We start from the raw sequence: 13163 nt of genomic DNA on the forward strand, positions 1-13163 counted from the left end.
CCCGCAGCGTCTTATCTACGGACCATTCTCTATCCAGATAGCATAGTTAAAAGAAATCTAGGAGTAAAATTTTAAGTTTTAGAAAAATTATAGGGGTACTTGATACTTTTTCACGACGATTTCAAAATTCATAGCTCTTAAAGTAAAGAGATAGCTACCTACGAATTGACGATTGAAAGATTGGAAAATTCTCTATCCAGATAAAAATATAAAATAGTATATTTCCTACAGTAAAGGTCGAAAACATGACTAAAGTGCTAAAAGAAGTGACCATTTTGCAATTTTGCCCATTTTATTCAATCGCAAATATCGTAAACTAAAAAGAGATAATTAAGATCTGATCGCAACGTCTTAATCTACGGACTATTCTCTATCAGATAGCATAGTTAAAAAGGAAATCACAGAGATGAGAATTTTAAAGAATCTTAAGAAAAAATTACCGAAGGGTGCTTACTTTTTTCGACGATTTTCAAAAATTCGCAAACTCTTAAACTAAAGAGATAGCTACCAACGGGTATTTGATTATAAAAGATTGGAAAATTCTCATCGGATAAAATATAAAATAATTATATTTCCACCACAATTAAAAGGTCAAACGCAGTAAAGTGCTAAAAAGTGACATTTGCAATTTTTGCTTGTTTATTCAATCGCAAATATCTCGTAAACGAAAAGAGATAATTGAATCTGATCGCAGCGTCTTAATCTGCAGGACTTCTTTTCTATCAGATAGCATAGTTACATGGAAATCTGAGAGAGATAAATTTTTAAGTCTGAAAAAATTGCCAAAAGGGGAGTGCTTGATACTTTTTCGACGATTTTCAAAATTCATAGCTCCTAAACTAAAAAGAGATAGCTACCAACAGGTATTTGATTATAAAAGATTGGAAATTCTCTATCAGATAAAAATATAAAATAATTATATTTCCTACAGTAAAGGTCGAAAAACGCGGTAAAAGTGCTAAAAGTGACGTTTATGATTTTTGCCCATTTATTCAATCGCAAATATCTCGTAAAGCGAAAGAATGAGTAAGATCTGATCGCAGCGATGTGAAAATCTACGGACTATTTTTTCTATCAGAATAGCATAGTTAAAATGGAAATCTGAGGAATGGTGACCGCAGAAGTCTTAGAAAAATTGCCAAGGGGGTGCTTGATACTTTTCGACGATTTTTGAAAATTCATATCTCTTAAACTAAAAGCGCCAACCAACCAACGAATCGCTGATTATGAAAGATTGGAAAATTCTCTATCAGATATATACAATAATTATATTTTCTACAGTAAAGGTCGAAAAACACGAGTAAAAAGTGCTAAAAGTGACATTTTTTCAATTTTTGCCCATTTTATTCAATCGCAAATATCTCGTAACGAAAAGATAATTAAGATCTGATCACTTGGCGTCTTAATCTACGGACATTTTTCTATCAGATAGCATAATTTAAAATAAATCTGAGAGAGATAAAATTTTTAAGTCTTAAGAAAAAAATTACTTAGGGGGTGCTTGATACTTTTTCGGTGATTTTAAAATTCATAGCTCTTAAACTAAAAGATAGCTACCAACGAATTGTTGATTATAAAAAGATTAGGAAAATTCTCTATCAGATAAGAAATATAAAATAATTATATTTCCTCTGGTAAAAGGTCGAAAAGCTCGACTAAAAGTGCTAAAAGTGACATTTTCAATTTTGCCCATTTTATTCAAACGCGAATATCTAGCTAAAGAGAGATAGTAGATCAATCCGCAGCGTCTTAATCTACCACGGACTATTCGCTTTATCAGATAGGATAGTTAAAACTGGAAATCTAGAGAGATGAAATTTTTAATTTCTAGAAAAAGAATTGTCAAGGGGTACTTCACATACTTTTTCGACGATTTTTGAAAATTCTTATCTCTTAAACTAAGAAGCCACAGCAACCAACAAATTGCTGACTATTATAGATGGAAAATTCTGTATCAGATAAAAACATAAAACAATTATATTTCCTGCAGTAAAAAGGTCGAAAAATGCGAGTAAAAGTGCTAAAAGTGACATTTTTCAATTTTTGCTAATTTATTCAAACGCGAATATCTAGTAAACTAAAAGAGATAATTAAGATCTGATCGCAGCGTCTTGTGCTTGCACAATCTCTATCGAATACGATAGTTAAAAGGGAAATCCTGAGAGATAGAAATTTTCATTCGTAGAAAAAAATTGCGCAAGGAGATTACTTGATACTTTTTTCGGCAGAGACTCTTTGAAAATTCATATCTCTTAAACTAAAAGCACAGCAACAACAAATTGCTGATTATGATAGATTAGAAAATTCTGTATCAGATAAAATATAAAATAGTATATTTCCTACAGTAAAAGGTCCCTGAAAAAACGCGAAAGAGTAAAAGTGCTAAAAGTGACATTTTCAATTTTGCCCATTTATTCAAACGAATCTCGTAAATTAAAAGAGATAATTGAATCTGATCGCAGCGTCAGCAATCTACAGTTTATTTTCTATCAGATAGCATAGTTAAGTAAATCTGAGATAAATTTTGAAGTCTTAAGAAAAAATTGCCAGGAAGTGCTTGATACTTTTCGACGATTTTGAAAATTCTTATCTCTTAAACTAAAGCGCCAGCAACCAACGAATCATGATTATGAAAGATTGGAAAATTCTCTATCAGATAAAATATACAATAATTATATTTCCTACGGTAAGGTCGAAAAACACAGTAAAAGTGCTAAAAGTGACATTTTTCAATTTTTGCCCATTTATTCAATCGCAAATATCTCGTAAACGAAAAGAGATAGGTAAGATCTGATCCGCAGCGTCTTAATCTACGGACTATTTTCTATCAGATAGCATAGTTAAAATGGAAATCTGAGATAAAATTTTTAAGTCTTAAGAAAAAATTGCCAGGGGGTGCTTGATACTTTCGACGATTTTCAAAAATTCATAGCTCTTAAACTAAAAGAGATAGCTTCTCCAACGAATTGTTGATTATAAAAAGATTGGAAAATTCTCTGTCGAATAAAAATATAAAATAATTATATTTCCTACAGTAAAAGGTCGAAAAGCTCGACTAAAAGTGCTAAAGAAGTGACATTTTCAATTTTTTGTATTTTATTCAAACGCGAATATCTCGTAAACTAAAGAGATAATTAAGATCTGATCGCAGCGTCTTAATCTACGGACTATTCCTTTATCAGATGGGATAGTTAAAACGGAAATCACAGGAAGATGAAATTTTAATTTCTAGAAAAATTGTCAGGGGTGCTACATACTTTTTTCGACGATTTTGAAAATTCATATCTCTTAAACCCCGCTAAAACAACAGCAACAAATTGCTGACTGTATAGATTAGAAAATTCTGTATCAGATAAAAGCTTATAAAATAATTATATTTCCTACATTAAAAAGGTCGAAAATGCGAGTAAAGTGCTAAAGTGACATTTTCAATTTTTACTTAGTAATTTGTCAAACGCGGAAATATCTCGTAAACTGAAGATAATTAAGATCTGATCGCAGCGTCTTAATGTACGCACCAATCTCTCAGATACACGATAGTTAAAAAGGGAAATCTGAGATGAAATTTTCATTAAATAAGAAAAAATTGAGAGTGCTTGATACTTTTTCGACGATTTTGAAGAAATTCATATCTCTTAAACTAAAAAGCCACAGCAACCAACAAATTGCTGATTATGATAGATTAGAAAATTCTGTATCAGATAAAATATAAAAATAATTATATTTTCCTACAGTAAAAGGTCGAAAAACGCGAGTAAAAGTGCTAAAAGTGACATTTTCAATTTTTGCTTATTTTATTCAAACGCGAATATCTCGTAAATTAAAGAGATAATTAGATCTGATCGCAGCGTCTTAATGGCACGCACCAATCTCTCTATCAGATACGATAGTTAAAAAATCTGAGAGATGAAATTTTCATTCGTAAGAAAAAAATTGCCAAGGGTGCTTGATACTTTTCGACGATTTTTGAAAATTCATATCTCTTAAACTAAAGCCACGAAAAACCAACAAATTGCTGATTATGATAGATTACTGAAAATTCTGTATCAGATAAAAATATAAAATAGTATATTTCCTACGAGTAAGGTCGAAAAAACACTTGACTAAAAGTGCTAAAAGTGACATTTTCAATTTGTGCCCATTTTTGTTCAATCGCGAATATCGTAATCTAAAGCGCTGATAGAAAAGGAACGAATCTCAAAGTCTTAATCTACGGACAATTCTTTATCCAAATGAAGATGAGTTAAATTGAATATCAGACATAAAATGTTAACTCTTAAGAAAAAAATTGGTAAATGAGAGTTAGCTATATAACCTTCATCCACGTAAGATTGCCTAGACACGGTCACTTCTGCCGCTGCAACTTCATACGGTGCTGAGAACACGAGTCACTTCTATCGACACCTGCTACAGTATTATAAACCGAATGAGATTCAACTATACAGTGCGAATAATTTGCAGTATGACTAAATAAACAAGGAAAAATCAACGTTCTTGACATATTCGAGTCAATAAACGATAATAGTGCATATCTTTTAAACAAAAGCTATAGTGACCAGCTCAATTGAAAAGTTACCAGAAAAGATTTGAAAATTCTGCGTATATGAATTTGAAACAATTTAATATCGTGGGATAAAAGACCAAAACCTGACTAAAAGTGCAATTTTTTGCCCTTTTGAATTGCGAATATCTCCCCATTATGATAAATACAAATTGCGGTTGTAATTTGGTTCACAGGTGATGGGTGGTACGTAATAAAATAGAAAACTTTGTTTATAAACAGCAAATATAAATTTGACCCAAAATATAGGTGAATTATAAGAAACATACTAGTACACAGCTTATGGACTGCAGGCACAACGAGTGCTGTAACTAAACGAATACCTAGAAATTAAAACAACAATATTTCATACAATTGAATTATGTTATAGTAACAATCAACACAAAATATAAACAATATTCTATTTAGATTTTCAGATACTTACAAAAACCTGACGGATCTTTCTTAATGATGAGAATCATCATGGGGCGATATATATCTGATTAATTTAGCAACCGACACCAAACACAACAACTTGCCAGTGAAGAATGTTATCAAATCCACTATCACGTGACTTGTAATATACATAACAAACGCGATCAAAACCGGCATTTCCGAACATTAAACAAATTACTATAGTCGCATAGTACAAATAAATAGTCGATTTGATCTTCGGTATAACACCAAATTTAGAATATTGAAGTCGAATAAACGACAAATCTCTCAAAACACACGACTGGATTAACCAGCGACCGGCGCAGCGAAAGCTGCAATCCACCGATGGTGCATGCCGAGCTTTGCGTAAACTTAACGGCAAGGACGAAGTATCACGAAAATTAAAGAAGAAGCAAAGTTGCTTTTAAGCCAGCGCGTCGAAACGTCCGCACCTGACCTCGAGCGAATACTAGCAGGAACAAACGAGATTTACGCTGCATGCAGATAAAAGCATTGTATACAAAACTATTCTCGTTCCCACGTTTATCGATAAATATAAAAATATGCCGTATACCCGATTTTATGATTTTTAGTGCATCCTAGTGCCATCTATGAATGCGACAGATACTAGTCCCACAACTGAGATTATTATAATCAATAATTATTGATTCCACGTGTTTCCACTTTTGTATGCAGTTCATATTGTCGATTAACAGGTAGAGCATCTCTTAAACTATAACATGGCCTTTAGAAACTCACAAAATGTGTATTAGTTCACGAGCTACAAAGCGTTTCTCTTACTAACTTTTTAAAAATTAGAAAAAATAACAATTATTAATAGTTAGTGGTACTTTTTAAATTAAGAATTAAATTTTAAAAATTTCCAGATTATTGAGTTGCCTACAGTTCCCGAAAACACGCCTGCGCATTATTTATTCTCTTGTAATGGCTGACGCGCGAATGATGTTTCTGATATTTTATGTAGATATTAGTCAATATCTCTTCTATTAATTAATATTATCACCAAACCACAACGTAAACTAACGTGTAACAAGTGTGTTTTAATTCGGAGTACAAAATGAGTGACAAATTGAAGGTAGAAATCGTTTAATTCTATATTGAATCTTACTAACCTCAATATTATTTTATAGCAGATTCCCCAACAGAAGTTGAAGGCATTTTCGATTGGATCAATGGGAAAACGGACACTTTCTAAAAAGGAGCTTGAAGAGCAGCGGAAAAAAGAAGAAGAAAGAGCTGCAGCACATGTATGTCTATGAAACTCTAATTATTACTTCAAAAAATTTGATATTTTAAACAAAAATATTTCATTTTGTAAAAGGCTTTTCAAGAGTTTGTCGAGACTTTCCAAGAGACTCCAATAAATGGAGGCAGCAAGGTATGGGTCAAAGCAGGCACGTATGATGCAGGAGCAAGAAGTACGTATTTTTAACTTTAATATAAGAAATAGTTCTAAATTATTAATTTGCAGAGGAAGATACACGTGAAAAAGGCAAACTGTATAAACCACAATCACGATTATCATCAAATGATGCAAACACGACGGATGCCGCCCAAGCTTATGCAAAATTACTTGCCAATGAGAAGAAACCAGAGAGATTGGGCAAGAGAAAATCAAACAGCAAGAGTAATCTTGAGTCATTTAAAGAAGAACTCAAACAGTAAGCTATAAATTAGTTTTTAACATCAAAACTTATCAAAACCATATTTGTACTTGTTTAGAATACAAGAAGAAAGAGAAGAACGCCATAAGTACAAAGGAATGAGCAGAAATGCTGTGGAGAATGACATGGATCTTTTCCTCAAGGGAAATGACATTGGGTCATTTGATAATGGTGATCCTACAACAACCAATTTGTATTTGGGTAACCTAAACCCCAAGGTTAGTTTACATTAAAAAACATTCTGCTTAGTATTTTGGTTAATTATTGTATTATTTATGTGTAGATAACTGAACAGCAACTGATGGAAGTGTTTGGACGTTTTGGTCCATTGGCAAGTATTAAAATAATGTGGCCTCGATCAGATGAAGAAAAATCACGAGGTAGAAATTGTGGATTTGTCGCGTACATGAGTCGGAAAGATGGGGAACGTGCTTTACGTTGCTTAAATGGTAAGTTTTATGATAAAAACTAGAAAAATAGTTCAGAATTAATGTAAATAACAATTTATCACTAATTTTACTGAAAATATCTTCATTTACTCATCAATATTCTGTATTTTATTGCATCTTACCATTTACACCATTTACGTGGGATTAAAATTTTTGCAGGAAAAGATATTCTTGGCTACGAAATGAAGTTAGGCTGGGGAAAATCAGTTGTAATCCCACCACATCCGATTTACATCCCACCTTGTCTGCTGGAGTTGTCATCACCGCCACCACCATCTGGATTACCTTTCAACGCGCAACCCCAGGCTAGGGACAAAGACGTTCTGCCTAAGAGTGCGGAGGAACTCAATGAAATACTATCTAGAAGTTTAGTTAAAGTTGTATCGCCGACTGACAGAGCTCTGTTGATGCTCATTCATAGGATGGTTGAGTTTGTCGTGCGGGAAGGACCCATGTTCGAGGCTATGATCATGAATAGAGAGATAAATAATCCTTTGTTTAGGTAAAATAAATAATAATTAATGTGGATTTGTGTAAAAACTCAAAATATTTGTTTAGATTTTTGTTCGAGAATCAAAGTCCGGCGCACACTTACTATCGATGGAAGATTTATTCAATTATGCATGGCGATTCACAACGAGAGTGGAATACGAGGGAATTTCGTATGTTTAAAGGTATAATATTTATAATTTAGTCCCTTAAAGTGGTTTAAACAGTAATTATAAGCGCAATAATAAAGATCACAAAATCTAACCTTAAAAATAATCAAAATAGCACTAAATTTACACAAAAAACTAATTTTTATTTGTTTTGCTAAGTGTTTTACGTCTAACTCCAACAATAATTATTATTTATCTACAAAACAACAACTTCATCAATATTTGTTTATTTAAAGATGGTTCTGCATGGAAACCACCTCTAATGAACAACTACACCGCCGGCATGCCAGAAGAACTCGTTAACGACGACGAAGACCGCTCGAACACCAAAGGTTCCCTTTCAATAACCCAACGTGACCGTCTTGAAGACCTCATCCGCAACCTAACACCTGAACGCAAGAAAATCGGCGAAGTAATGGTGTTCTGCATTGAACACAGCGACGCCGCTGAAGAAATCGCCGACTGTATTCTTGAATCCTTATCTAATGACACCACAGCGATAAATAAAAAAATTGCGCGTTTGTACCTCATCAACGATATCTTACACAACTGCGCTGTTAAAGTTACACGAGCCTCTTCATACCGACGAGCATTCGAGAGCAGATTAATCGAGGTAATGAAACAAATCAAAATGGCGTATGACAAGATGGACGGCAGATTGAAAGCCGATGGGTTCCGAATGCGTGTTATGCGCGTATTAAAAGCATGGGAAGATTCAATCTTCTCAAAAATATACATGGATAATTTAACAAACACGTTTCTGGGGATAATCGCACCAGCTGTCGATGACAAAATGGACGATGTTGATGGTTGTCCCGTTGAAGCGGAAACAGATGAAGATGTACCTATGGATGGCGCTGCATTGTTAAAAAGCGCATTGAAACAAAATATGAGAAGTCCATCACCTATTCCATCAGATTATGATGGTAAAATATTAATTTTTATTTAAAAACAACTAAAATAATGTAAATATTTGTATGTTAGGTGTTGTTATTGAAGATGATTCCTCAACCGCCGGTTTCATCAAATCCAAATGGGAGACAGTGGATCCAGAACAAGTGGAGGCACAGGCAATGACCACGAGTAAATGGGACATGTTGGAGCACAGCGGCGACCAGAGCATGGACAGCAGCCAGGCGGACAACGACGGCTCCAATGACTATACGGATAGCAGGTTGGTGGTAGTTTACAGGTGTAGCAATACATTAAGCTGAATCTTTTGACAATTCGCAATTTAATGCAAGACGTACTCTGTGGGTGCAAAAATAATCAACTCATTTACAAACACACTTAGAACTATGACTGAAGAGAGGCGCACAAGGTTGCGCGAAATTGAAGTGAAAGCTATGCAGTATCAGGACGAGTTAGAGTCCGGCCAGCGATCGGTGAAGTCCGGCTGGACGGTGCCGCAGCACGTCGAGCATTACAGGCGCAAGCTGCTGAGGAAGTCCGAACGCGAACGTCGAGACAGCTCCGAGGAGGATTACTACCTGTAAGTACACCAGGCGTTTACTCATTCTTTTCTATTTCTCAAGAAATGACCATGTCAGTATGAAACTGTGTCGTATATGTTTTGATTTACGTGTTGATGATGAACCATGTGGGCTTACGTTTGTTACTAATGTTGTAGTACCTCTAGAAAACATAAAAAGCATGCGCGCAGCTCTTCGAGTGGGTCCACATCAAGGCACAGGTAAAAGTTTTTGAACATTTTCTATTTATTACTTCAAAAAGCAAGACTAGCTTGTGATAAATGTTGGGATATTTGCAAAAATATTACGTACTATGATTTGTGCTGGAATTTTAGGTCGAAAAGTCGTTCGCCAGCGCGCAAGAAAAGCACACGAGCCCCCAGCCCGCCCAGCCCCCCACGAATCAAGTCGCACGGGTCGCGTTCCTCGCGTCACAATCGCAGTCCTTCACCTTCCTCGAAAGGTCGTTATTCACCCTATTCCCCGAGACCTTCCTCTGGTAGGCATGATCGCAAGTCGCCGTCCCCGCGCGTGCGAAATCGTTCACCCGATGTGCGCAAACACAAGCACAAACATAAATATTAGATGTGTAATTCCACAACTTTATGCTTCTTACAAGTTGTTCATGATCCAGAGTTGTTAAGTCGTTTTTTGGGGGGTTGGTCGGCGCTGCGTCTGCGTCGTCGTCCGAAGAAGTGTATTTGTGTTCCATGGCCTTTTTTACAGGATGGTGTGTGATTTATTTTTCTTTTTATCCAATATTCCAAGTAGTAGACTTTATTATTGAATAATTTCTATTTTTTTTTATACTTGCACATGATATTGTATAGACTTGTAATTCGTTTAAGAATGTAAATTTTAACATGATATGTCTACAACAGGAGAAACACGTTTTAAAGTTATCCTGAATATTTCCTTCAATTTAAATGTTGGAATCCTGCGGTGTGTCAGTTCCAAATTGGTGTATGGTGGGTTGCCTAAGACACGACTCCATTTGTGAATATATTCCTGCTGAAGGACACTTGAAACACATCATTTGACTTGCTTAGTTTGCCAGGAAATACTTAAATATGACATGTTTTCCTTTGGATTAAGGCTTATTTTAATGCCAATTTACATATCCAGTAACACATAATGTATACTGTTGATTGGTTTTCTTGTTTTTGCAAGAAATACGAAAAAATCTGAAATGAAATCCAAAATAAACGTTTTTTGAATGTCGATTGAAACACGCCATTGAAATAATAGAAAAAAACGTCTTGCTCATTAATATCACTTATTCTCAAACTAAAAACAATATATTTATTGATAAAACACAAGTAAACATCACCTAAATTAAATAAAAACTATAAAATTCCAAAAATATTTGCCGATGTTTACTCCACTTGGCGAAGAAAAGCAAAGAATAGAAAATATTCCGCGAATAAAGGGACAGTAGGACAGATTTAATATCATTAAAATTCATGGGGTCGACTTGAACGTCAGTTATGTGACATTCGCATTCAGGCCGGGGCGAGACGAGGGTGGCCAATAAACCACCGACGTCGCATGAAAAATCATGATATTTTCATTACATCTGTACAGTTTTACAGGCGCATTCATTCCCTTTTCGTCTTCTGCGGCTTGCATCACGAATTTAATAACAATAAAACATTTAAATACATCAACAACGAAGGAACTCGTTTAAATATCTTTCAAAGTCAGAAAGTAAACAAGTTACAGTTGTAAACAATTATTACTTTGAAGAAGATATCAAGTATGAAGTATATTTATGAACAAATTGTATTTAAAGTTACAATCATGTCAAATTCAAGATAAAAATGGTGACTGGGTGCAAGACAACACGAAATAAGAGCGAATTTTGTTTAATTTTAATGAATTTGCTTATTATTATGCAAAATATGCATGTTTTTCATTGTTTAAACTTTATTTAGCGTTTGAATATTTGATTGTATTTAGAAAACATTAAAAACAGTGACTGACATAACCTCTAATGTTAACATAACCTATAATAACCTATAAGTACTAGTATATCGATTAAAAATTGCATTTTTTATTTAAAAGAAGAATAACTCGAGTAATCTTTGATAAAATCGGATGAAATTTTATATACACTCAATTTATTAGCTAAAGAAGCATCTGACAAAATTTTGTTAAAATATATTCACTGTAATCCAGAAAATTTGACGATTAAACATGTAAAACATTCAAATTTTTGAGAAGCAGTATTCAAAAAGAAAAACTAAAAAACTTTATGACTTCAGTTGACAATTAAACTAATCAACCCCACGTAGCGAGCACGTTTTGTAATTAAAGATAAAGATAAAATCACAACGTGATGCTGTAACTCATTCCTCTCAAACTTGAACCTCTTGAACCCTTTTATTACGGTTGACATTACTTTTACATCTGTTGTAACATAGTTGGCGGCGTTTTTCTTCCTTTGCTCACGTGCGACTCGCGAGCGCTCAAGATAAACGTATTTTAAATGTCCGCCTTGATGAGGTCCTTCTGCTGATAGTCCTCTTCTTGGTTTTTGCGCGCCGGGGACGACATTGTCTGATTTTTAAACAAAGTTAATGACTGGCAGTCATGGCCGGAAAACGGAAAATTTGCTTTCGGCTATTTAAAAGTTTGCGCTAATCTTGCGCGAGATATGCGCGCGGGCAAAGATGATGATGGTGGCGTGCCTGGTGGACTTTCGAAAGTAATAAAAATCTTGCGAGCAGAAATGAGAATTATCCTAAGTGATCGCCGGGTGCCTCGCGGCGGTCGAGCGATTGGGGACGGAGGAGAGACATTCAGAAGTGTGGGGGTGGGTTTTTTATATATAGGGTTGTGATGCCAGTAAGCAGAAGGGTTAATTTAGATTCTTGTTATCAATAATTGCAATTGCAATTTTTGTGGGGAGGAAATTAGTTAGTTTTAAAGAGTAATCAATACTTTTTTGTTTAATTTTAGAATAACTTCGTTAATATTTGATGGAAAGTTATGAAATTTTATACATAGTTAAATAATTACTTATTTAATCTAATTCCAAAATATTATTAGAATATTTTCATAAAATTTTGAGTTATTGACGGTTAAAATATAAAAAACAAAAAATATTTAATTTTTACTTTAATCACGGATTTCTCGGAGATTCTTTTATAGAATATTACCAAATTTTGAATATGCATAGGGTATTTACATAAAAATATGATCTAAAAATTTTAGCGCAAGATTTATAGTGCAACACTTAAATATTTATTAATATTTAATAAAAATCAAAAGGTTTTATTTAATAAAATTAAGAAAAGTTTGACCTTCAAATTTTTAAGGTTATATTAAATATTTTTAAACAAAATTTTCTCAGACACTTCCTTAGCTAATAAATAAAGTGTGTATAATTTCATCAAATTCCATCAAAGATTTCTCGAGTTATTCTCAATTTCAATAAAAAATGCATTTTTCTAGATTTAATTTCATCTTAATTGATATAACTTCCTAATTAATATATCCTAAAGGTGAGTCCCATCCGGCGATTGTTCCACGCTGTGTGTACCATCCCGCCCGCCCCCTAGGAACTCATTAAGCAGCGCGTCCGGTGCTGGCGCATGATAAACACGCCGACGACGCCGACGTTCGGACATTAGACGTCTCCATTAATTTAAATTAGCAGCGCCTTTTGTGTTTTTCGGCGAGGGCGCGCAGATACACACCTGATAGACTGTATAAGGTGGTGATGATGATGATCGTCATCAATGGCGGTGCCACCTTTGTTTTCGTGCGCTACTCACTGTTACCCCTCGGCCGCTCGATATAATTGGGTTGCGTTGCGTTGCGAGGCGGTTTATGAGCGCGAACACATTTGCACAAGTGAACAATGGACCGCAATTACCGCATTTGCGGCATTAATCACGCGCGAAAGTCGGCCAGTGTGA

At 34.5% G+C, this 13163-nt stretch overlaps 1 protein-coding gene across 3 annotated transcripts; it reads left to right on the forward strand.

Moving 5' to 3' along the window:
- The first annotated feature begins 5911 nt into the window (after positions 1-5911).
- Positions 5912-10127, forward strand: LOC135797263 (U2 snRNP-associated SURP motif-containing protein-like). 3 transcript variants are annotated; one of them, XM_065309510.1, is made up of 13 exons: positions 5912-6071; positions 6127-6243; positions 6318-6414; positions 6468-6657; positions 6719-6878; positions 6944-7109; positions 7269-7611; positions 7668-7783; positions 8005-8694; positions 8753-8942; positions 9063-9260; positions 9399-9461; positions 9576-10127. In XM_065309510.1, exons 1-13 carry the CDS (start codon positions 6054-6056, stop codon positions 9823-9825), a joined length of 2598 nt encoding a protein of 865 aa, XP_065165582.1. In that variant the 5' UTR covers positions 5912-6053; the 3' UTR covers positions 9826-10127. The 3 variants fall into 3 exon arrangements, with proteins under 3 accessions (XP_065165582.1, XP_065165583.1, XP_065165584.1); XM_065309511.1 differs by having other exon boundaries at positions 6130-6243; XM_065309512.1 differs by lacking the exons at positions 9399-9461; positions 9576-10127 and having other exon boundaries at positions 9013-9184.
- The last annotated feature ends 3036 nt before the right edge of the window (positions 10128-13163 follow it).

Source organism: Atheta coriaria, unplaced genomic scaffold, assembly GCF_025399875.1.
Source record: "Atheta coriaria isolate IRGN ID8LTWV9N9 unplaced genomic scaffold, Caltech_Dcor_3.1 hic_scaffold_8_pilon, whole genome shotgun sequence".
NCBI classification, from domain to species: domain Eukaryota; kingdom Metazoa; phylum Arthropoda; class Insecta; order Coleoptera; family Staphylinidae; genus Dalotia; species Dalotia coriaria.

Excerpts from the sequence above, each read along its gene's own strand:
- LOC135797263 (XM_065309510.1), top strand. Across the intron at positions 6,244-6,317 it reads AAGAAAGAGCTGCAGCACAT|GCTTTTCAAGAGTTTGTCGA; the intron begins GTATGTCTATGA and ends ATTTTGTAAAAG. Across the intron at positions 6,415-6,467 it reads GTATGATGCAGGAGCAAGAA|AGGAAGATACACGTGAAAAA; the intron begins GTACGTATTTTT and ends ATTAATTTGCAG.